A 25,348-nucleotide genomic window follows, 5' to 3' on the forward strand; every position below is an offset into this window, starting at 1 on the left:
TTTTGATTAGGAGAGGAACTTATATCCAAGTAGAAATGTATTAACCTGCTGCTTTTATAAAATCCACCTTTCAAACCATTGCTACTGCCACCATATTGTTTAAAGGAAAACAAACAAAGCCTGCAATTTAACACTGAAGTGGGTTTCAAAGTTTATTTTACCAAGAGCTGTCGAAATAGCACCCCCCAGTCAGCCAAAGACAAAACACCTTACCAGAGAAACCAAATCATGTTAAAGTTGGACCAAGGGAATGGAAGGGAAGCAACCTGGCATAAAACAAGAGGCAGCATTCAAATAAATATCCTTTATTGAAGAAAAAAAGGAATCATTTTTAAGCACCAAAACTGTGAGTATGTTGTTACATCGCATGTACAAGGAAGGTGATTTCAGTATTGTGTGTACAGGTTTTAACTTTGAAGTCATCATAGTAAAAAACATGAAATACACAGCAATAAACTTACATTGCAGAAAAGTTTCACTAAAGTAAAATAACAAAGGCAAACAGTTAAAACAATTGTTTTAGTTTTCATGTATTGCTAGAAATGCTTGCTTAGTTTTTACATTTTTACACTTGTTCCATAATACTTTAGAACATGGAGCATTATTAAGTATTGTAAATTTGCAGGAGTAGTTTTACAATAAAATGTGCTTTTAAAATCTCCACTTAAATATAACCGTTAAAGGACTTTCTTAAAGCCAAGCACTGTGTGCTAGTGTTTGATTCTACTTACAATATTGCACAAAGCTAGTCGATGTCGAATCAGTTTTCCATTGGATAAGTTTCTCATTTATTCAAATAAGCTAAAAAGAAATCAGTTTGATTAACCCTTTAATGGTTTCATTCATGCAAAGTGATTTGCAACCTTCTGCATTTCATATATTTCATGTTGTGCTTCTCTACTAAGGAACACACAAGATGAAATTTGTATGTAAATAGGTAAGTAGCAATCATAGGTATGCTTGGAGGTGCTAAATGAGCATCTTTAATATCACTCACCTTTCCACTATTCATGCTAGAGGAAGTGTCCCCCCTAGGAGGATGCAAAGACTCAGAAAAACCAAGCTACTCTAGGGTATATTACTTGCTGTAGAAGCCTTGGAATTACCAAAGGAGGCAAAGCTACCCGACCGAAAAACACGAGTTTTATTTAAAAGTCAAAGACTTGGTGCTGTGCTTGGTATTTGCTGCCACCCTACTTATCAGGACAATCAACATTTTTCTTGGTTTTTTGTTTGTTTTTTTTAAGTGATACACTGCTTGCTAATAGTCTTAGATACTGGCTTTAGACAGGTCCTTCCTCACATGCCTAGTAGTACACTCACCATATTAGATTGTATCTGAGCATCCATACTGGAGAACAGAGGGAAGGCCATTCCTGTCAAATTCTGAGGAGCAGGACCAAATATATTTAAAAGATCTGAATTTCAATAAAGATCCATCACTGCCAGACTGCAGATATGACCAGTCAAAGCTGGACTCATGGATGAATAGTTAGAGTGAATGGGCAGTGCAAAACAAATCTGTATAATAACCCCAAAAATATATTGGCATACCCACCTTTCCCTTCCTAAAAATTCTAAATGTTTAAGTACATGTTTTAGCAATTTAAATATAAATTTATTTTGTACGAAAACTTTAAATTACAGTACATTTATAGGATAAAAACAGCCACTGCTGTACTTCATACAGCCTTACATAGCAATAAACAGGACAATGTGCTTCACTATACCAAAGAGCACTTTGCAATAAAGTTTAGAATGAACTACTGTCTCTGTGCTCCAGTAGCATTCAGCATACGCAACGTGCTCTATCAGTAAGGTGCTTCCATCTTCAACTGCTTCTTTTTCCAACAAGCTTTGCTTGTTCTGATCTGATTCTCTAACACACTACATCCAACACCACATTCATGCTTATGGAATCAATACCAGTTAATACAGGTTTAAGCAATTGCATAAGTATTGCAATGAAAATAGAATCTGCATACAAATGCAAGTAGCCTTGATTTATAATGACACTCTTAAAACTCAGTGCAAGAAATGGAATAAAGGTAACATTAACTATTGAAAGTTTCTGCTTCTACTTCTCAATTGGATTTCAGTAATGGCTTCTCTGGATTTGAAGACTTTTGGTTTTTACAGGATATTATGCCAATACACAAAATGATTTTATACAATGAATAAAGTAAAATAGGTGTTGGGTATCAAAGGACACTACACATAACCATGGTAACTTATTCTAGAGGTGTATACTGCAAAATCTTGGCTGCTGGATTTTTAAAAATTTCCAAGGTAGTATTCCGGGGGGGGGGGAATCACATAGGCTAAAATAAATAAATTTTACCTAAATAATAAGCAGAAGTGAAAAAGGTAAGTAATTTTAATGGATTTTGGAAACTTGTGAGGGCAGTACAGAAATTCAAGTAAATGCTAATCCCATTCCTGCTCAAAAGGTACCACTGTTTACATGTTGGTTGTTTGTAGAAATAAAATACATTCTTTGTTCCCACCAATGAAAGTGTCTTATTTCCCAAAGGACAGGCTGTGCTCAGTGTTCCTGCATTTACGTTATATATTCTATATTGGGAAGTTCCAAGTCCTTACTTCCCTTCACCACTGGACCCATTTCATTTCACCAAACAGCTTTGATTAGAGTAAACAAGCAAGTTTCCTTGACATGAAGTGCACAAAATCTTAGTGCTGCAAAAATGTGTGGCTAGTAACAGAATAATGTATCCACAATGACGTAGCACAGCCATGAACAGCAAATGCTGAAAATCTCTGAAGAGAGATTTTCCATGCAGGCCTTTTCCCCCTTGCACAGACAAAGAATCGATGCACCTCAGTGACATTTCCTAAAGAGCAGACATGTTCTAATCAACCTTTTGTCAGAAATGCACCGAACTAGCAGGTATTATCACATGTGTTGGCGTGTGAATGTCGTATTTTCCCCATATTATTTTTCCTAGATAACCAACTGCAACAACAAAACCACTACAACATTAGAAAGCACTAGGAACATTTTTACGCTTGAAATTTAACATGGCTACATAAAATTTTTACATCTGGTGCTGGTGGTTTGTATGAAACCATGATGTCAAATGACTGCTGGGAATTAGATTCAAATCTATTTTTTATATTTTTTGGAACATCCACTGCCTTTCCTCATTAAAAACAGCATTTTGATATTAACTGCTATGCTCGGCACAAACAGCTGCTGCTTTGTCTGAGTGCATAAAATATGTTCCTACAAAGAAGCAACATCTACAGATTCAGTTCTGACAGGAACCTACTATACTAGCCAAGTACAGAATATATCCAGAACAGGATTACTTTGTTTTTTTAAAAACATGCATAGGTTTCCAAGGCAAAGTTGACAGATCGTATGTAGGTAAATCTGAAAACTCTGCACCACAACACAGGAGGAGCTATTTAAAACACTTCTACATAGGGTGAGACTCGCAGATAATTTTTGTGCAAGGAAGGGGAACACTGCTCCCATCTTTTAAATTACACATTTTCCCCCTAACTCAGAAGTTTTGCTAATGCCCAACACACATTGTCTAGTCTGCATTTCTTTTTTTAGAAGCAAGCAAACTGAATGTGTATCATCCCATCACTGCTATCCATTGAGCCACCAGGCTTCACAAATTGTATTGTTCTAATCTGTTTTGTGCTATGGCTAAAAATGTCACACACTTGACCATCTTATAATGTGATGTAAATTAGGAATGTCAACAACAACACATCACATATACCTGCTACTTAACTGTATTGTCTAAGCTAAATGTTTACATAATATAAATTTTGAAAGTATTGTTATTGCCACAGAACCCAGCATAAGACAGCTTAAACCCACGTAATGAATACATGTAGGGGAAAAACTTGAGTTTCCAAGTCCTAGGCAAGCTAATGCTGGATGTGTCAGAGCTGATGTTCTGTCAGAGAAGGATGCTGCCCTGACAGCTGGTGCATGCAGCAAAATTAGTACCACTTTGGAAAATGCTGCTCCGAAGTGCTCCTTTGAAACTGCAAATATTTAAGTATTGTCATAAATAAGGCAACAAGCTCAAGAAAATGCCTCTAATGCCAAATGCAGAGTGGCAAATTCTTTTAAAACATATGACAGATCTTTATTTTTGAGAACAGGAGCTGCAGAACAGCTCAAAGGTTCAAGAGAAGAGGTTCATTTAGGTTATAGTTGATTGCTAAGGTAGGTCTTCTTGTCCTCACAGCTATTTAAAAAAAGTAAATGGCGAGATATTAAATCTCCTGTTATAAAAGTTAGTGGAATATGCATTCCATTATACAGCAGCAGCAACTCCTGACTGCTTTAATGAAAATCAGTACATTAATTTGTCTTTCATAAAATGAATACTGAACAAAAATATCATTTTCCAAGAAGGAAAGGGGTGGTGTGTTTCTCAAACACACTACATGTCATTTTAGTGAAATACAACACTAGTCAAGACTCAACTTTCGTAACCGGAACATTTGTCAGCCAACCAGAACATGGAGCCTTTAACATGGTACAAGATTACCTACAACCCTGTATAGCTGTATCTTTCAAGACAATGGTATTATAAGATTAGCTGCCTGCAGCTATTAGTCACGCAGTTTAGGATGACTTCTTTTTAGGTATGTGTTGCCCTGAAGCTGAACCCTCTTCCTTTAGAACCATATACAGCCGGGTTAAAAGGAAGAGTATTTTTTCAGCCAAGTAGGTTGGGTAGGCATGATGTACAAATACTTCTGTAGCCACTTAATGGAAATAATAAAAACTAACAGAAGAAAAGCATAAATCTCACAACTGAAGTGGAAGTATGCAAGTCCTACAAACTTCTTTAAGAGTTTTTTAAAGAAGGTTGCTTACAGTAATTAAACAAGAGCAGTTCAAACTAAGAGAAAAATAAATTTTAGATATTATCATATTACAAAATATTGCTTCTTATAACAAATTTGTAGGTAAAGATATAACTATTAACTCAGTTTCACACAACTAAATATTACTCTTTAAAAGAACGTGGAAAAGTGTTAAGGTGTAAGACTACATATGGCCTTCTAAAGAGGTGCTGGAATATGCCATGTTAAAATGTACCATGTTGTAAACAATACATTGGTAAATACAGGTATTCCTCTGTTTTTTGTTTTTCATTATCCTGCACAGTCATTTGTTGTTGCTTTTCATACTAACATACACTTCTTCACACTCAAAAGAAAAATTAAAAAATAATCTTAGTTGCACTTCCATTTACATTTGTCTCCTTATGGTACAGCTAGGATTTCTGCTCTTTTCTGAAGCATTCACTGTTGTGTAACCAGCTCATCTGGAAGTAGCTATATAATTCATTTTACAAGCAAATGATACTTTTCAGTGCATTGAAGGGTACGTTTCATAGCTGTCCTGATGTTTTTAACTGCACCTCTCAGTTGTTTTGTCAATGCAGTGTTCTCCCAACTTAAAATAACTCTCATTTAACTGGCCATGGATACTTATGCAAACAAAAAAAAAAGTGCTGAAACAAATGGGCAAACATGCTGAAGGCCATCTCCTCCTCATTATGTGCGACAGCTAAGTGTAGCTTTTTGCCCAGCTGAGAATTTCCAGAACAAAGGAAACATCACCTGAAAATAAATATTTCAGGATTTTTTTTCTTTCCCCGTAAGCTAAACCATTTGCCAAAGAAAGCCCGCTTCCCCAGCATGGCTTGGATGGTTGAAACTGCTGGCTCTGAATTTTCAGAAATGAAGGGGAAGAATGGTCTTCAGCTGTGGGTTCTCTTCTTACTTCAGTGGCAATGCATCACCTGTGAAAACAAATAAATACATTTAGGTAGTTCCTTTCAATTACTGAACACATCCTCTCCCTTACCTATTACTGCAATTTCTGTGAGGATTACTGAGAAACTTTTTGAAACCTCTAAGATTCTCCCTGCTCCCAGATTTGGACAGCCAGTATAGGGAGGTGAATGCTAACTTTTAAACAGAATAGAAACCGTAGTGGAATATTCCACTTTAAATTCTCAAGTTTACAATCCATGCATCTCTTCGTGGGGGGAAAAAATAAAGACCTATTTGAAATAGCAGTTTCCCACATAAACATGACATGGACCTTTGTTGGGGGGAGGGAGAGGGGGAAGGGGGCAGGGAAGGCAGAATGATTTTCCAGAAATCTTAGCTACCATAGCATAACACGATTGAATGCTGGCTTCAGGCAGAGCCCACTCCTCAGCCTCCCTCAATCTCTAGCCGCAGCTTTAAAACTACAGCAGTAACCCTGACACATCCACTGCTGAACTGGCTGCAGCTTTCAGCCGTTGAGCCGAAAACTACTGCCCATTTGGCAGTGGCTAAGATGGGTTCAGAAATGTAATCCTGAAGGATGCACTCCACCTGTCCTGCGGTTAGGAGAGGGCACCATTATAGAGGGTAGAAGCCATTACATGTTTCAGTTTTGGTGCAGAATCAGCTTCCTTGCTTAAGACATGCACTTCAGTTTTGAAGGGCTGATTTTGGGGGGAAAGATGCATGTAGTATACAAGGAAATATGGTACCTTCATAGGAAAAACTGCACTTTCAGAATGCAATAGAGGTAATTAGTTACATTAATAAATATGCATTGTGCTCTCACAACCTATACACATTTACAACATTCATAACATTCCACAATTCTATATTTTGCAAACCTTTACTGCTTTCTAGCATTACAATAGCAACTGCTGTTAAAGAAAAACAAAAGTATCCACTAACAACTCTGCTACCTTTCCAATTTTCTGAGCAAGAAGCAGACCCAAAAATCATAAGGTTGTCTTCATTAAATTCACTCAGATTGTATTCCAATTTATCCTGGACCTAAATTTCTCTGTGATGTTTCTTTTAAAGCTGTTATTTTAAGAATGCAGGGAATACAAGAGAATCCCTTCTTGGTACTTTTAATTTTCTACCTCTAGCAGATTCTTCTCTCTCTAATGAACTTAAAGTATGTAAAGACACTTTCTGTATTTGACAGACAAACTACCAGATTTAGGTTTAACTTTTAAGGTAATATGTTCATTAAATGTAGTTTCTATAGACTGTATTCTGTTTGTTTCATAATGTCTGTAGCTCTATAGCATAAACACTTTCAGTATGAAGCAACACAAATTTACAGCGTTCCAATTTAAAATCAGTAGTTTCATCCCTTTAAAAGGTATTGAACTGATTTCCTTGTACTAGAAAACAAGTGCTGCAAGTTCTACAGCAGTTGTTTATTTGGGTTAGTTAAATTCCTGAGTAATTATATCTGTTAAATCAATTTATACATGTAATCAACTCAAGTTATCAAGTTACAGCAATCTGACAGAACAGATTTACATTCACTAATGCTTTGCAGGGGGGGAGGGGGGGGTTTCTAAAATCAAATTAATTTCAAAGGTTACTCCCTGCCCCCCAAAATTTAAACTATTACAGACTAATCAAAAAATCATCTGTTAGCCAGTTACATCTGGCTATAGCATTTCCATGGTAAAATACAACCTAGTAAAGAGAAAGGAAATAACTACATGTCCATCCTTAGAATATGTAGTGTGCACCTTCTGCATAGTGCTGAGTCCCTTCAAGTCTTACTGACATCAGTGGGAGCTGAAAACTGCATCTGGCAGGGCTCCATTCTTTATAAGGGAAAGTGTTCACTCCCATGGTGATTTGGATTTGTATAACACTTGTTGAAAAAGATGGCTGCTGATGCCCTAGAGATTCCTCAGGTAAAAAAGGGAAAGATCTTACACACCGTAGTATATCAAAAGTAAACAAGGTTTAATTAGGCTGATAAAAAACCTACTATGTAAAATCAAAGGTGACCAAATGTATTTTGACAACATCTAGGAAACTGAGAATAATGCAACTAAGAAGTCAGCCTCAAACTGCCATTGTGTACCCATCTCAGTATGCTTTGCAGCCCCCCCTTAGTCTGCCTGGCAACAGTGTACAGGGCAGCCCTGACTGGCTAACCCAGACTGTACAAACATTCACTCTGTTACTTCTACTACTGCAGCTCCCACATGAAATCCTAAATTCCAAGTACTGAATTCTGTCATCACTTCGAAGTTAATTGGGAGTTTTAAGTGAGCAGTGACTACAGCTGGAAGGATGGGTAAGAGGGAGAGACAAGGACCGTATGCACGTTTAAACAGTCTGGGAGGATTCTCCAAGGTTTGTTCTTGTGGTAGAAAAAAAATCTTTACTCAGCCCCACATGAAAAGACGTTTGAATGCTGAGGCCCTGAAGAGTGCAGGGTTTGAAGAGCTGACACTATGTAGCCACAGTGGCAGCAGGGGATGGGGGAGCTGTGTACCCATCTCAGTATGCTTTGCAGGCTCCCTTAGTCTGCCTGGCAACAGTGTACAGGGCAGCCCTGACTGGCTAACCCAGACTGTACAGACATTCACTCTCCCAGAAGAAACTCTCTTGCAAGTGATTTAACCCTTGTTATTCCCAGGTTATTCTTCTCTTGGAGTAGCCATTTTTATTCTCAGAGGAAAAAAGCCTGAACACCTGTACACTCATGATTTCCCCTGGAAGAGCAGCAACTCTCCCAGGAGAAACTGAATGTATACAAGGAATGGTCAGTGACTGTGCTGAGATCCAAACAACACACAGATCAGCTGAGTTTGAGTTCTGTCAGGAGTTTGGTACATCTGAATATTTTGGGTTTAACAATTTCCTTCTTCCTAACAATACTGATGGCAAAGAATAAAGTTAAAATGAAAACAGATCAATTAACACAGCCAGCTTCCATTCAGTAGATGAATTACCAGCCAGGTAAATTACCAGCCAGGAGAAAAGGTAGCATTTATTTACCTTTTCTAAAATTCAACACTGGGTATTTTATATCAGTGTTGTCAAATCATTTAATCATCATAACGACACAAAAAAGTCATAATATTTCATAGTCACAGTACTGTGCCTCAAAGATGTAGACACTGATCCTTCTTTAAATGACTGACTATCCCTTTTTAAATGACTTGTACTAACCACCACATCTAAGCTATGGCACTGACTTAACCCCACATACCCTTCACTGAATTACTGCGTGAAAACGTTTCTTTTGCTGCCCACTATATATGGCTTGAATTTGATATATATTTATAGCATTTCCCCCTTTCCCCCCTCCCCCAAAACAGCCATGTCCTAGCTGTAGAAGAGAACTACTACAGTACAGTATTGCAGTTCAGGACAGAGACATTCGAGAAATATTTCAATGTCTTTACACTACCATATCAGCCTTGATTTTGAAGACTAAAATCCCTAGGCAATTTCTGTTCCGTTTGTGAACTCATTAAATAGCTAGCTGAAATCTAATGTTAGCACTTACATCACATCAAAGTACAGTGCCTGGAAGTTTGTGTGTGTGTGTGTGGGGGTGGGGTTATGATTAACAGAGGTGTAAATTACACTGGCTTATTTACTGTTTATGATCTAGAAATCTAATTAATCAGACCCTTCACAGATCTGAAAGAAACCATCAAAAAAACAGCCACACACAAGACTTCAATATGCTTAGAGTCATATCTAATCTTCTTTGACTTAGAATTATTCAGCCCAAAGTTAGAAGCACCCTGTATTTTTACAAGTCAGAGGCAATTATTAGAAGATATCTGAAAGGTAGGAATATATTAAAGATTGATTGTATGGCTTTATTATTTATGAAAGGTCCTTTCAATTTTGGAAGGTACACAGTCTCTCTAAAACATGCTATACCAAACTGTAGCTTGCTGTGGGGACAGTTTCTGTCATCAGCTCAACAAGACGACAAGCTATCATGAGGCAAGAGGCCAGGAAAATATTTATCTCACTATAAACGTAAATCCCTTTCAAATGTCAGTAGTTCGAAAGTCCCATATAGACTCTTTTACCAGCCTGCATGCATATCAAGGACAGTTAGTCAAATATCTACTAAACATCCAAGACTGCAAACCACAACATTTAGCAGGTATTTTACACAAAGTGCTTAAAGAGATATAATTAGGAACATTACAGGTTAGTTTTCCCAGTCTGTGCAAGGCAAACTTTCCTCCTCATCTTCCGACTCTGGTGATGCTTCCTTAATTCTTCGAAGTGCTTCATGGATGCTACGCGTCAGAGGATCAGTGTCAGGCAGAACTGTAAAAGATTCACGTAAAACATCCTTTTGCACCTTCTTCAGCTTCACTCCTTTCCTTATCTGTGCCAAGATGTTATTGCTATCATCTTCATCAGGAAAAGGAGGGAGACTTCTCTGCTCCACTTTTCTTAGGTGAAAACTACCACGCTTCAAGGAAGCCAGCACCTCATCCATAGGGGAACTCACTACAGTAGACAAAAACATGGCCAGTGTTAATCTTAATGTATTTACTCATACCAGCATCTTCATTTTTATATCTTCAGTTATACCAAGCAATAAGATGATGCCATTTCCTAGGTAATTTAAAACCGTAAATAAATCTCAATACCATGGATACCATGAGATAACTGTTAATTGTTTCCATCTTTGAGTGCATCTCCCCCATTGCCACATATAAAATGGATGGAATGACAAAGTATATCCAAATTTGTATGTATATGGATTTCCAATATTAAAAAAGTAACTAAGACTGAAAAAAGGGAGCAACAATATTACATGGTAACAAGCTATTGACTAATCTGGAGAAAATGGTATTTAAAAAAAAAATGCACAACTGTGTTGCTCCAGCAGTATTCAGTTGTTCCAAATTATTTTAGCATTTAACAGAGTCTTACACAAATTTTGGTTTTTATCAGAACGGCATGGCTAGAGTGCTCCTGCTATACTTGTCATACTATGTTGATGAGTGAAAATGTCACCAGAAAAAATGCTTTTTTTATTTTTTTGGTAGAAGTGCATGAAAAAAAGTTGTTGTATAGAAGAGTTTAAGTCTATATAAGCCTGTTGAGTACAAGCATGAACCACGAATCAAGACCTTTCCTATGAAATCTCAGATATTCTAGTTGTAATAGGGCAATCTGGCCAACACACCTCATGCTCTTGAAAATCTGATCCTCATGTTCACATTAAATAACTGCATTTGTACACTGCTTTGCATCCATGGTCAAGGTGTTTTCCAAAAAAATGGCGAACTGCTACCCTCCCTCTTTTACAGATGGAGTAAGGAATGCACAAGTTGGTTGAAACTAACCAAAGCAAGTTCACTTAGTGGGTCCATGGAAATTGGAAACAGAATATGTCTCCAAACTAAGCCCTATTTACAATTTATTAAACCTCAGTTGCCCACTAAGTTTAGATTGGTATAACTAACCAACGATGCACTGAGATTTATCTGCAGAATTAGTTTGCAGCTTTAATTCTGAATACGTTTGGCTGGGTTTTTTTAAAAGAGCAAAAAAAGTAATCACATAAGCGAGTGTACACTTAAAACTATCTTAATAGTTTGATCAAAACAACTTATATGATGAAACCCACTTTTAAAATAAATATTTTTTTAATACTCTGCAATTTTATGTGTGCATACCAAGTTGCTTAAATGCATCAAAATGTTGAGGACACTCTCCAAAAATCAGAGGGGATAAAACAAAAACACTAAAAATCTCCCTGATGTACTTTAACTGGCCCAAAGTTTCTTCTTTAGCTTCATACTCAACATGAGAAATTTCAGATGAAAAGAATGTTTGAGCGCCAAACCTAAAGAGAGGTTGTCAAAACGAGATGAATTTACGTAAACAATTAACTGCAATAAGTCAGTGCAATTCCATGGTATCACTTAACAAGTGCCGCTATAGTCTTCATTTCATGGATTTCGTAATCTTTAACACGATCAACGAAAACCAGAAATCTGGAGAGCCTATAGGCACTATCCCACCTGGGCACAAGCTGACTGGTAAACATCAGTGCCCTGCCAATGCTGATGGGAAGCTGTGCAGATGTACAGAACTGCATGTGCAAAGTTTCTTAAGGACTGGGACTTCGTGCTTACAGCAGCAGAGTTGAAGTGAATGTCTTTTCATGTTGACTTCACTACCTATCTAAGAATCCTAAAAGACAACTTGTGTGATATGCCCATGCTCTTTACAGTTTGCCTGGTACAGAGTACCACTTTCAGCCATTGTAAAGAGGTCTGGTTGACAACATTTTTAAATGTTGGAAGAATTATGCAAGTGATTAAAAATTTGCTTCCAACTTGTAAACTGTCAGACATGCATGTTTGCATTCAGACCTCACTCAGAGTTATGGAATTGATAGGTTTTTGGACAAAGATCTGGGGAACACTTAAAAAATGTTTTTAATGATTCAAAAATTGATTCCTGGATCTTCCTGGGTCACTCACCACAAAGAAGTTCAAATAACATTTATTTTGAACAGGGAATCATGAAGCAAAAAGGAAAGCTAAAAAGACTGGAGTTCCCATAATGCTTCCATGAACGAGGACCTTCCATTATTTATGGCTCTGTTTATAGCTCTGGGCCTGTCTACAATTAAGGATAATTAAAATCACAATACTTGCACAAAGCAAAGAAAACAAAGGTCATTAAATGAATGGTCATGATAATACAGAAAACAAAGGACATTAAATGAAAAACTACCAAGAGGAAAATCCTATATCCACTGCATACCCACACACCTGATGGCCAAGGTTCCTGTCCAAATTGGTAAGGAAAGATGATTTTCCATGCTTTTCAAGGAAACAAAGAAAACCAAGCATCGATATTTTAAAGCCACCTGTGTTTTTAAACTGCTGATAAGTAGCCTGTGGTAGTTTATTCAAGGCTGCCAGTACCAACTAGGTTGATGTAGAAGGAAGTAAATACATAGAGAGGACACAGCACAGATAAGGTAAGTGTTAATATTAAATTTGTTTGCATACAGTTAAAAAAAAGCTGACTGAATAAAATATATATGCTTTACCACCAAAGCTTTCCATGCACTTCATTATCTGTTTTTGCAGATCTGGAAACTGAGGCACAGAGGTGGAAACAACTTGCCAAAAGTCACCCAGAAGGCTACAGACAAAACCACAATGTAAGCCTGGTCTTCCAAATCTCAGCCCAGGACTCCATCCAGTAGTATACAACTGAAACACCTGAGCAAAAATTGCAAATTGTATCTGAGGATATATGGGATTAGAGAAGAGAGCAGAAGTGGCAGGGACTTCTTCGATCACTGAGTCCAGTCCCTGACTAAGGCAAAAAAATGCATCATGCTTGAACCATTAATAAACCTGTAATCTTTTTCAGTCTATACTGTATAACTGCTGCACACAACAGTGAAAGTTCCCATAATTTGAACGGGTGCATTTTTTAGTCTAGGGAGCTATGCCAAGTGTTGCATTACTTTTTATACAGAAATATAACACACCTATTTCTATAGAGCAGTCCCAAAGAAGGGAACTAGCCAACTGGTAATATATAACTTAAATGCTAATTACAGTTAAATAAATATAAATACAAATATTACCTCTTCTCCTCTGCAAACCTTCTAAATCGCCCGTCTTCTTTAGTTTCTTCTTGGCACTGACTAACTGACTGCTATCAAAAAGATGTGCTGATGGGATACTGACAGACTGTGGAACTTCTTTATCCTCACTTTCCTGTTTAATGAGGCTGTCACATTTTCCTGAGGATTCTGTGGCATCTTCCTTGGTAGGCGGAGGTGGTGGTGGTGGTGGTGGTGGTGGTGGCGGCGGCGGCGGCGGCGGCAGAGGAGGAGGAAATGATACTACAGTAACAGTATCTGGCTGAGGGTCATTACTGACAAGAAGTGGAAAAGTACTAGCATGAGACAGTTCAGAGGTAACACCATTAGGAGGTAATGAAATATCTTCAAGTTGTTCTAAACTCCTGGGCTCCTGGGTTTGTAAAGGCTGGGTCGCTTTTCCTGATTCTGTCTCTTCAGTTTTCTCTTGGGTTTGCGAAGTTTCTGGCAGAGATCGAGGTTCATCTGTGGAGGGTATTGAGCTAGCTGAACTTTTCCTTTTTGCGTGAGCCAGTCGCAGTCTGGTTGATTTAAGTACAACTTGCCCAGGGTACCGCTAAAAGGAAAAACATTATTTAAGATTACGTGAGTGTATGCAATGTGCTATTCTAGATGCTGAAAATGAACCGATCAGGGCTTTAACTTTTCTGATCATTACTGTATTGCAAAGGAATCACATCCAAGAGTTATTATGCTGTACATTTTCAATGTAAAACATTCCAATAAGGTAATATTCCAGTACATGGCAGCCTAGTGATGACCTCTGACATTAACATAGTGTAACCATCATAATTTGTAATATAAACCCATCACTCTATTTACTCCAAATGATATTTAGCAAACACTAAAATCCTCTCCCTCTCCAGATATGCAGACTAGATGTATACAGATAGCAAGAGTAATGCATTTGGGAAGTGGGAGGAGTAGACAGGAACGTTTTTTGGAGGTTAAAAATGCTGCAATTACTGGGATTAATCCTGGTCCTTTTCTCCTTATTCTACTGGTTACAATAAAATAGGAGAAAGATCCTCAGGTCTGATCAAGGCTGAGTTGCTGTCTCCCTGTCAATTCACTCTTCATGCACCAAGTTTTACTCAGCGACAAGTGAAAAAAAAATCAGGACTTCGTTGAGAACCAAATATTGGTGGTTTTCCTAGATAGCAACACTACCACCACAGTCCCCCTTCTCCTCATTCCACCCAAATAGACAAAATAGCCCTCAGTAACACCATCAGGCCATCAAGCTAAAAAAACAAACAAACCCCCAAAACCCCAACAGATCTCAAAATGTAAGTAAGGACTACCTAGGAAGACAGCAGTTAATATTTTCCAATAGTTCTGTTCTGACCCTCCAAACACCTACGTTTTCTTTCAGAAAATAGTTTCAAAGCAATTTCAATCTGGATCCTAAATCTGCATCTACCATGTCATTGAAATCTACAGCTATGTATAAAAAGGCTGTGGATTAAATTAAATGCTGATCTTAAGACACACAAGGGAGATTTGCCATCCAACAGGTGAAACAGGCACTAGCCCTAAATGTCTTGCAGGCATGCAAGCTGTTTAGGTGTACACTACTATTTTTTAATAGCACAAAACTAAACAAGTATCCAGACAGTAATGGAAATTTTCTTAATTTTACTGCTTATTCCAGTTTTATTGCTTGGCTATGTAGACTAGCAACAGCTAGAAGCATTTTTGTATTCAACCCCTCTGTCTGTATCTGTCTGGCGTCTTTTCCCTGATACATTGACTTCAAACTCCCTTGGGAAAGAATTTTCAGGCATTATAATTGGAGGGAGGAGTGAAATGGTCCAATATACATGGAAAATGGCATATGGTTTGTACTTCTGTAAAAGAAACACTGCAAACTTCATTTAAAGTTCTTCATTAGCTATAAGAAATGAGAAGAGGAAGTACATTTACCATATCTTGTCCTAAATCCTAGAATGCAGGGAATTTTGATTCCTATTCTCCAATGAATGCTTAAGTATTTAATGAAGAATATTAGATACTACACAAAGCTATTACAAGAATAATTTAAAGAAGAAAAAAAGAAGTGGTGAAAAAGAATAGTCACTTTTCTTTCATTACCAGTTTAAATGTGAAGATTAGTCATTTTTCTTGCATTACCTGTTTAAATGTGCGAAGCCTGTCCAGTGTTTTTTGTCGCTCCTGACTAACCCAAGAGCTTTTTCTTTCCTCTTCGTCTTGCAGTTGATCTCGCTTCTGAGAAGGGGCACAAAAACATGCCAATTAGTTTTACAGCGCAACGCTTAATATCGTACACATCTGCGTCTGGATAACAACTATACCAGTAATTCAGCAATTCTGAATGACTTGACAAGTATGGTGCCAAATAAACTTTTTTTTTATAAACTTGGAAACCAGCCTTACCTCTTTGTTGCTCATTTATAAGACTACTCTGCATTCTGCATTTTGCAGCATAACATGTGTCCCTTATTTACTGATACTATAATTATGAACTTAGAAAATAATCCCTAAAAAGATAGACTGAAATGACTGAGATGGTTTACCTTCGAAACATGACAGAGATGGACATGATAACCAATACTGAATTTAGAAAATGGTACACAGTAGATCAATATGGAACCTTATTCAATTTATGACAGCCCCCTAATGGCACATGGGGGGCAGTCATAAATTTGAAGGCTGCAAATTCAGAACTGTTCAAGGGAAGTACTTTTTCCACACAGTACAGTCAGAACATAAGACTAGTAACCACAAAGTATTGTTGAGAAGAAGAGTTTAGCAGGATTCAGATAAAAATGAAGCTATGCTTAAAAGGAATATTCATGCTTTAATACCAAAACTGACCCAGCACTTTGGAAGGTATATAAACCTTTACATTTCAGAGCATAAATCAACCTCCAATTTCTGGAAGGTAGCGGGATGTTTTCCCTGGGTATTGATTATCCAATAACAGCCTACTTCAGGTTTCCTTCTTCTGAAGCAGCTGCCACTGCTCAGTGTTGGAGGTAAGTGGACTTAAGGGGATGATTTCATCCAGACTGTGAGATCAATTAATGCAATAGGACTAGCCAAAATTAAACTAAAAATGTAAATAACTAAATAGCAAAGCATACTTAGGTTCCTGTGCCTGAAAACATACTACTCGTAAAATAAGGAATTAGCCCACCTGGGAGATTTTTTTAAAACAGAGTCAAAGGTTCATTAACAAGAGCCTCATTTTCAAACATATTTATTCTGCTACAAGATAAACCTAAGAACTGTGTCTTTGTACACATCACATCATTCAATAAAAAACCTATTCTTTATATTCTTTGACTCAAGAACTCCACATCAGGGAAAGTTAGAGTGCGCAGGCAATTGCTGAAAAAGAACAACAAATGCCCCCTCCACTTGTATTACACAATTAACTGGTTAACTACACAATTAATTTAGACCAGCTACACATGCAAAATAACTATCAAGCTATGAAAGGTTCCATCCAGCAATAAAGTTAAGAGCTGGAAAATGTGTAATAACTTTACAGCTGGTTTCTATCCAGCTTTAATTGTAACAAGGTCTATGCCCCTGCAGGACTCACAGCTGCAGGAGCTTGCTACTTGACAGGGCAGGGGGAGCCCAGGATGGGGACCCTGGGATCCCCCTGTGCTGGCAATAAGCCATAAGATCTGATGCTGGATCCCACAATCACCTGTCATGCACGCGTGGCATGGCAGGCAGCACAGCTGTGTGGATCGTGCATCTGATCCTATCATGTCTTTACCGGAATGTCTAGTGGGACCCAGTGTGTGGCAAGATGTGCACAGTGTATGCCAGTATTATCCCTCCTTCACACTCATGCCAATAGTTCCTCACTTACATATATTTATAACTGAATTTTACTTTTAATGGGGAAAAAATAATCAAACAATAGATGGCATTATTATAAGTACACTGATATGCACTCAACCTATAAATCAAAATACTATGCATTATGCTGGGAAAACTGAATCACTTTTTTGGTATATTAAATAATTATTGTGTAGTCCAATTTGAGATACAATAAGTCCCCTTTCAAATAAACTATTTGCACTGACAAATCTGAAGAACATACATACAGCACTATTTACATGAGAAAAAGTGGCAGTTTGATGTACCCTCAATCCTAAACCGATCCACTAATTCTAAGGTGGAAGCAGTATTCGCCTGCCACATGCAAAGAAAACTCAAATACCATTTTATTTATAAAACAATTATAGAAGCTAGCAGTACCATTTTATTCAGGTTTTCTGACACTTCTTGTTATAAAGCTCTGTTTTCAGTTGGTTATATTTGCTAAACTTCAGCCATTCTGACTGATTGGGGGGGTGGGGAGAGAAGGGCGTGGAAAAAGAGAAACTGGTCACCCATCAAAAACATTTAACCATTTCCAAGAACAAAGCTAAGGGAAATTATTCTGGTTGTACATGCTAAAAAAAATTTAAAATCTCTTGGCAGCTTTTTCTCTGAAAGCTCTGACACCACCTTGTGCTGAAGCAGAAAGTTGACGTTTAGCAAGAGGGTAGTCTTTGTATTTTGTGTCTTTATCCCCACGAATATCTGCCAAGTCAGCCAAGTGATAAAGCCTCTAGGGAAAAACTGCAGTTTGTGTATTCTCAGTAGAGACCACTGCAATTTCAACAGCTACATTTCTTAGAGATTCCTTGGTCACTGAGCAAGGCCAAGCCTCCCAGAGTCCCTCGTGCTAACCAGACTGGCACGTTCCACCTCTTCCCAGCTCCCACCTGGGATCAGACTGCACGTCATCCCAAAAAAGTGACTAAACACACTTCCGCTGGGCTTTCCCTATAACGTTGCTCTGGGCCAGCTTGAGCCAAGCATTGCGACAGAGAGCAAAGAATTTCTCCTGTGCTTTCAAGCAACAGCCCCAGCTGACACCCAGACAGCGCAGAGAGACAACAGCCTGATTTGAAGGCAGGAGAAGAAGAATGGAGGTGAGCAGTAAAGTAGTAGTCAGAAAAACAGTGATGCTGACAGCTAGTGAGGTTGCACAGAGAAAAGGGCTGAAAATAAATGCTACAGAGGAAGAAAAAGAACTGGGACAGCTGCGGGGGGTGGGGGAGAGAACAGAAGAAAAGGTGTGGGTGGAAAAGGAAAGGGAAGGGAGTCTGAGCTAGCAGGGCACACTCCCGTGCAGTCTGGATTAAACCTAAATCTCCTGACTTTCACCATTCATTTGCAGACAGCAGGGGTCTGTAAACCCCACTAGCAAAACTAGTGCCAGACTACTGCCATCAGCTGCTCTATTAACTCAAGTAGAGTTCTGTGTGGTAGATTTAAATGACTCATAAAGGTGTCATCATACTGCATGGAGCAATTTGTTTTCTCTGCTGCTTTTATTTTTAAGTTAGAAATTACACCAAATTCCCTACTTAAATTACAATAATTTTATTTAGGCTAAGTCAATTCTAGCATTGTGTTTCTTTGTACAACTTTAATTGAGCCCTCTCTTGTGCGTGCATTATGTTACAGTCTATAATTACTTGATCACATGCTGTTTTTTCCACAGGACCCTATTTCATTCGATGCAGACCTCCTGTAAGAGTGAAGGAGAACTGCGAAACGATAAAAACTGTTGTCTGTTGGCTCCCTGCTTTATTTGTTGATGAAGTTGGAAGGTGTGTCATAAATGAGATAGGGATAGCAGGAAGAGAAAGTATGATCTCAGGCACAGGTGAATTGCTTCTCTTCTTACTTTATGCTACAGAGTTATTGCATGATGCTAAGCTACTCACAAACTGTTCACAGGTTCTTACCCATGTTTTTGACTTCAGAGCCTGCAATGCGATTTGCAGAAGGTTGAACATTCCTAGCTATAGCTGAATTAAATGAAACTTGTACTTAAAATACTTTAAAATGATGTATAAACACTCCAAGGAAAAAAAAGTTCCAGAGCACCCCAAGTTGGGCACCCAAAATTACAGCGTACTTTTGACTTTCATCTATATGAACCTCAACTATCTGTATAACTGGGTTAATACAACTCCCTTGCCTTTCTGGAGGTTCTGAGTATAAACTAATACTTGGGAAGCACTCATACAACAGTGCCATAGGAAAACAAGCATAAGGAAATAAATAATTTAGCATTCAAAGCAAGTTTCAAGTGACACAAGGCAAGGCATGGGACCATGCACTGAACATGAGACTGAATCAAATAACTTCTTAATTAAATTCTATTCATCCCATGAACTAAACAAGGTAGGGATCCAATCATGGAATTAAACAGTCATAAGGCAAATACCTAAAAGGAGAGAAATTAAGATTTCACAAGCAGCTGTGACTTTAGAATTTCTTAATTTTTGGCTTGGCTTTGCAACCTTATACTTTAACAATACTGTATGTGTGATATCTCACACAGCTGTCCTGGGGACAGGCTCTTTACACTGCCCATTAATTCAGTAGCATCTATACAGGACCTGTAAAGCTCTGGCTGCTCAGTAATGGGAGAGATGAAGAAGATTAGAGGGTTCACTTTGCATCTGCTGGCATGACCCATGAATCTTTTCAGTTACTACATGTGTGGGTGTGTCTAGAAGGTGCATATTTTTGGAAAAGGCTGTCTGAACTGCGCTGTAGTTTGTAATTACATGTGCTTCTGTTTGTATAGCACAATGGGGTCACGACACTGCAGGCCTCTAGTCACTATACAACGGAAATGTCAATACTGCGGTCTAAGATTTGTGATCAGATTTTTAAGCCCCAGCTGAACAAACAGGCTGTTCAGATACTCCTCTATAGTATCCGATAGTATCAGCATAAGTATCAATATTAAAGACAGCTGATGTTTTCCATGGTTCTGTAACAACAGAACTGATTCCATCTCTTCAGATAAAATGAACCCACCTGTGAACCATGCTCCAGAATATATCTTTGGTTACTGAAAAAAAATAAAACCTCCTGACTCTGGATAGGTAAAAGACCTTTCCAGCACAAGAGCAGAGTTCTCACAAGGCTCATGATACTACATCCTTATAATCTTAATTCACAGCCCTAAAGATCAGCCTGCCATTGTTTCCAATGATGTGGGACTGACGCCAGACTGCTTTCCAGAAAGAATCCTCTTCCTATGCTGTTAAGACTGCAAGGAATACAACCGTTATACAGAACAGGAGGTACATGGAAAGAGAAGATGAGGACAGGAAGGGAAGTGGCTAGGACAGAAAACCCAGAAAGGGAGGGAGAATGAGATGACAGAAGGGTTGAGAAGAACATGGTGTGTGAGAAACTGAGAGGAGGGGCTTGGAAGATGTGAAGAAGAAAAGTAGGCTACAGAGAAGGAAAGAATGGCAGTTCATACTCCTATAACCATGTCCAAATTTTTGCCCCCACACTCCAGATTGAATTTTTAATCTGAAGCAATCCCTCACATATTGATTTAAAAGAAATGTAGACAGGCAATTCTGAACTGGGTTAGGAAGAAGCAGTTGTAGTGTAAGATAAAAAGAAACAAGGCACAGACAAACATTTTAGCTGTGAGATCACTGAGGAAGCAACAAAAACCCAACCTGAGAGCTTTCTAAAACTGTCTGGAGTGAAAATATTCCCAGGTTTTCTAGAGAGAACAAAGAGCAGCATGAAATGTAGCAGAGCTACCCCAAGATGTCAGTGCATGCTAGAAAGCAGTAACCAAACATTATTTCATACTGCAAGCTAAGGAATCTGGACTTCTTCATCCTACCCAAGAGGTTGCTAATAACTACCTGGCTGCTTACCAGTAGGAGAGAAATGACCCAACGATATAGAGTCATTTGGGAAGGTATGGGATACCTAATTAAGGAAAAAGATTAAAGTAATTAAACAAAATGTAATAATACCTGAACTATTTTGCTGAATAACTACCCAGAGCAACTTAAGTCATTTTCTTAATTTCTTGCACCCAACTTCTAGTACTTAGGCTAGTACAATCCTATCTTAGGCAAGAGTCAGACAGAGTGCGAGTGCTGCATCTGTTCCAGGCCATGCATTGTAGTGGATCTAACAAGGCTCACTTGCCCTGCCTTTCTTTCCTTGGGATACGCTATTTACAAGAAAAACATGTCTCATCACCAAAAATGTTGTGTTTGTTTTGTTGCACTGAAATCAAAACAACAGATCAAAAAAAGTCTGAATTCCTGTACTGCACAGTCTTACAGTAAATTGGATTCTAATGTGGATTCTTTTAACACCTTGATATAAGCTAAAGACTCAAGAAGCAGCTACATAGCTTGGAGACATACAGAGACAAGTTAATATGAACAGTTCTTGAACAGGTAATGCTATGTTGAAGCTGATTAAAAACTTTTAAATCACAGTCCTCCAATGCCTTCCAGGTTACTGGACTTCAGCCACCTGCCCTACCCTCTCCAACACAGGGAAATGTAGTATCCACAGCAGTGCTGTCAGTCTTAAGAGTCACTCAGTTCTATCCATATTTGCTGTACTGCTATTAGTCATTGGTCTTTCATCACAGACTTTTTCTACCCAGCAATTCCTTACCTCCCTGCCCATTGGGCCATTCATCCTCTTACTATCAACTCTAGCTTCCCTTTTCTCCAGGCATCACCCTTTACCCATTTATTTCTATATTCCACTGTCACCCCACTGTAATTATTTTACATTTGTAATTAGACCAGTAAGTATCAAATTTATCAGCTCCCCATAGCTTTTGGTCTTCCACTTCACTCTGTTATGATCAGGATATTTTCCAACTGATTGCAGAACATAACTTCAATACTAAAGTCAATAGGGCCTGGGGATTAAAAATAAAATAGCCAGTAGGCCTGTGTGAAGTGGCTAGTATTCACTTCAGATTAGGCCAATTAGGAGGACAGCAATTTGATTTGGCCAAATCTAATTTGGAGATTCAGCTGCTGCTGAATCAGCTGAATCGCCGAATCACAGGCCCCATCCCCCACCAGCCCTACCTCCCGGCTCTTTGAAAAGAAAAAGTCCCAAGTCACCAGCTGCTGCCAGGTGGGGGGCAATCCCTGCCATGAATCCCTCACCTGCTGTCCCAGCTCCCCTCCCTCCCCATGGCTGACCTACCTGCCCCAGCTCCCAGCCCTTAAAAAGAAAGAAAAAAAAGCCCCAATCACCAGCTCCTGTGGCAGCCAGTGAATGGGGACAAAAAAAAAAAAAAAAGAGCTGGAGCTGGGGCAGCAGGTAGGGGATGTGGCCTGGCAGGGGTCCCCCCATGGTCTCCTCCCTGCTCCTGCAGCACCCCTCCCCTGCCCCCTATTTCCCAGTATGGAGTCTGGGTCCAGCTCCCTGCTGCAGCCACCAGGGACTGGGCAAATTGCCAAACCTCTCCGAACCTTTTCCAAATTGATTCGGACCTTTTCATTGGTCCCCTGATTCTATTCAGATTCCGGGATTCAGCCACTAAATCAGGTCGAATCTCCTCGGAATTGAATGAGTACCCGAAGATTTGCACAGCCCTAATGGCCAGATGTCTAGCTGTACATTTTGCTCCCTGGGCCAGTGTTTCCCAAACCCAAACCCAAACCCAAACTCCACCACAGTGACATCAGGCACTTTCACACTGCTACTGCATCTGCAATCACCATTTACTGGCACTACCAAGTTGCCACCCATTCCCTTTACCAGCAGCAATGGGCAGTAGAGAATGGGGCAATGTAAGGAGACAATTCTGCAGGTGGTGCACAGAATGCAATGCTACCAGTCTTAAGCATTTAAAACTCCTAAATCAGAACCCCAAAAGTATGAGTTTCAAAAATAATGAACTTAAAACAATTTTATCTGCCTTCAGGTTTTTCAACTCTTCACTACAAAGGTGACTGCTATAAACTTTCATGGGTCCAGAAATTTGGCAGCTGCTTCACCCCCAAATTTCTGGCTCCATGGGGAGCCCTTGGCCCTGCTGACTCAATCTGGTGCCTGAACCCAGAGCACAAGACCAGGCAGGGTGGTAACTGGGTCTCCAAGGTCCAATCCCAGCACGCGGAGGGCAGCAGAGGGCAGTACCAACCTCCCAAGACCGAATTATGGCACACAGGGCGGCCTGTGCCAGGCCCCAAGACCTGCAAACAGGCTCTGCACCACCCATCTGGCCTACATGGCCAGAAAAGGTAGAGCAGCACTGATCTACATGAAAGTCAAAATTATCTTGCAATTACTGACTTCAGGATTTGTGGTAGCAGAACAGTAAATATCATAGGATTCATGATAAAATTCTTGAGGGAGAAAGTCTATGAAATGACTTCTGAAAATGAACTGCAGCACAGTATTGAAGAGATGCACGGAAATCTGACTCTAATGGTCAGGCTATGCTTCAGAAAGTGACAAAGCACAGTTGATAAAGCTACTGCTTGGCTGCAAGAACAGAACAGAAAGTATCACTTCTCCTTGTGTGTGAAAACGTCTATTTTGCAAGTTCTTGGGGGGAAAAAAAAAAGTGTTACTTTTTTCAAGTAGCCCTTTGGTGAAAATTACATAACATGGTCTCTAGACAGATTCATCATGGTTTGAAACTGTATGAGATTATAAAATGAAATAATCATTTCATTAAATAATTTAATTGGAATTTGACACTAATGGAATTTGGATTGCCATGAATCTGTCCTAGACATTATTATTAAATACTGGTATCATAACTGTGCCCAAGACCTATCAGGAATTTTAATCCTAACTGTATTTAACTGCAACTACTGCTTTCACCTCCCCCTGCAGCCTCTGTGTTGGGACTGTACACAATACCATGAAGCATAAAGCTGAGGAATTCTTGGACTACACACTGTTTTCCAAAGTACCATGGGATAAAAAGAAGGGATTTTTGGAAAATGGCAAATTACCTTCCCAACATCAACTGCTAACAAAGTACGAGACAGCTGCCCAAAATTCTTACGATGTTCAGCCACACTGTTTTGGAACATGATAAATGAGAATATGCCAATGTGACAAACAGTTGTGCCAAAATCATATGGCATGCAGACATACCAAACAGTGTTAGCTATAACTATGCAAAACAACTAAACCTAACATGGTTGAAGCCACTGTATAGAGAGGGCCATAGCCTGTCAATTCTAGTACAATTTGTGAATGCTGTATTATCAAGGAGGAATACCAGATATTACAGCATTTGGAACCTGATTTAAGTGAAGTTGAAAACCCTAATGCAGTGGCTCTCAATTTTTTGGACTTGAGGCACACCTCTGAAAATGCTAGCTCTTAGTTTTCACTATTTTTTTTTTTACTACATAAATATAATTAGGCTTGGCAGAATTCGATTCTTTTATAATTTTGACAGAAAACAATGTTTACTTTTAAGCATTTATTTTGATTTTTATCAACTTAAAATTCTCAGGCTTGCACAAAGTTAGGTGCACCAAGAACAGACAATTTATAAATGACAGTACACTATTATTATATTGCAGTTTAACCGCCCACTGCAACAAACATAATGGCTGTAAGACTGCCACCAGCTGAGTGGCAGAGCTGCTGTCAGTCCTAGTTCCACTCATCCATAGCTCCCACATCCACTTTGTCACTTCCTTTTCCTTTGTTCCCAGTCCCCTGGAGTTTCTGGTAATTGCAGTCCAAACTAGTCAGCACAGATGTGTACAACTGCTCCCCCTGTTATCACATACTCTATCTGCCATCATTTTTCTTATGCCCCTTTCTATAAATTTTAATTATTAACAATGGAAATATTTTCATTGGTTTCTAAGTGTGAGGTGAAATCAACATTTATCAATATCTATTTTTTTTTTTAAATCAGATCCTGCCAATGCTAAATATAATATAAAACGCCTGGCGCTCTGGTGTAGTGCCTGAAGACTTGAAGAAGGCCAATGTGGTGCCTATCTTCAAGAAAGGGAGGAAAGTGGATCTGGCTAACTATAGGCCCATCAGCTTGAATTC

The 25,348-nt window shown here is 38.8% G+C and overlaps 1 protein-coding gene across 1 annotated transcript in view; it reads right to left on the bottom strand.

Moving 5' to 3' along the window:
* Positions 1–285: 285 nt before the first annotated feature.
* Positions 286–25,348, bottom strand: part of JMY (junction mediating and regulatory protein, p53 cofactor) — a 113,940-nt gene continuing 88,877 nt past the window's right edge. Inside the window, exons 9-12 of the mRNA XM_019532196.1 lie at positions 15,593–15,688; positions 13,442–14,015; positions 10,013–10,323; positions 286–5,804 (exon numbers count right to left, since the gene is read on the bottom strand). Of these exons, the coding sequence (XP_019387741.1) occupies positions 10,016–10,323; positions 13,442–14,015; positions 15,593–15,688 (978 nt within the window). The 3' untranslated portion in view covers positions 286–5,804; positions 10,013–10,015. The remainder of the gene's footprint in view (positions 5,805–10,012; positions 10,324–13,441; positions 14,016–15,592; positions 15,689–25,348) is intronic.

The sequence above is a fragment of the Crocodylus porosus genome, unplaced genomic scaffold (genome assembly GCF_001723895.1).
Source record: "Crocodylus porosus isolate Cpor-Errol unplaced genomic scaffold, CroPor_comp1, whole genome shotgun sequence".
Taxonomy (NCBI): Eukaryota; Metazoa; Chordata; order Crocodylia; family Crocodylidae; genus Crocodylus; species Crocodylus porosus.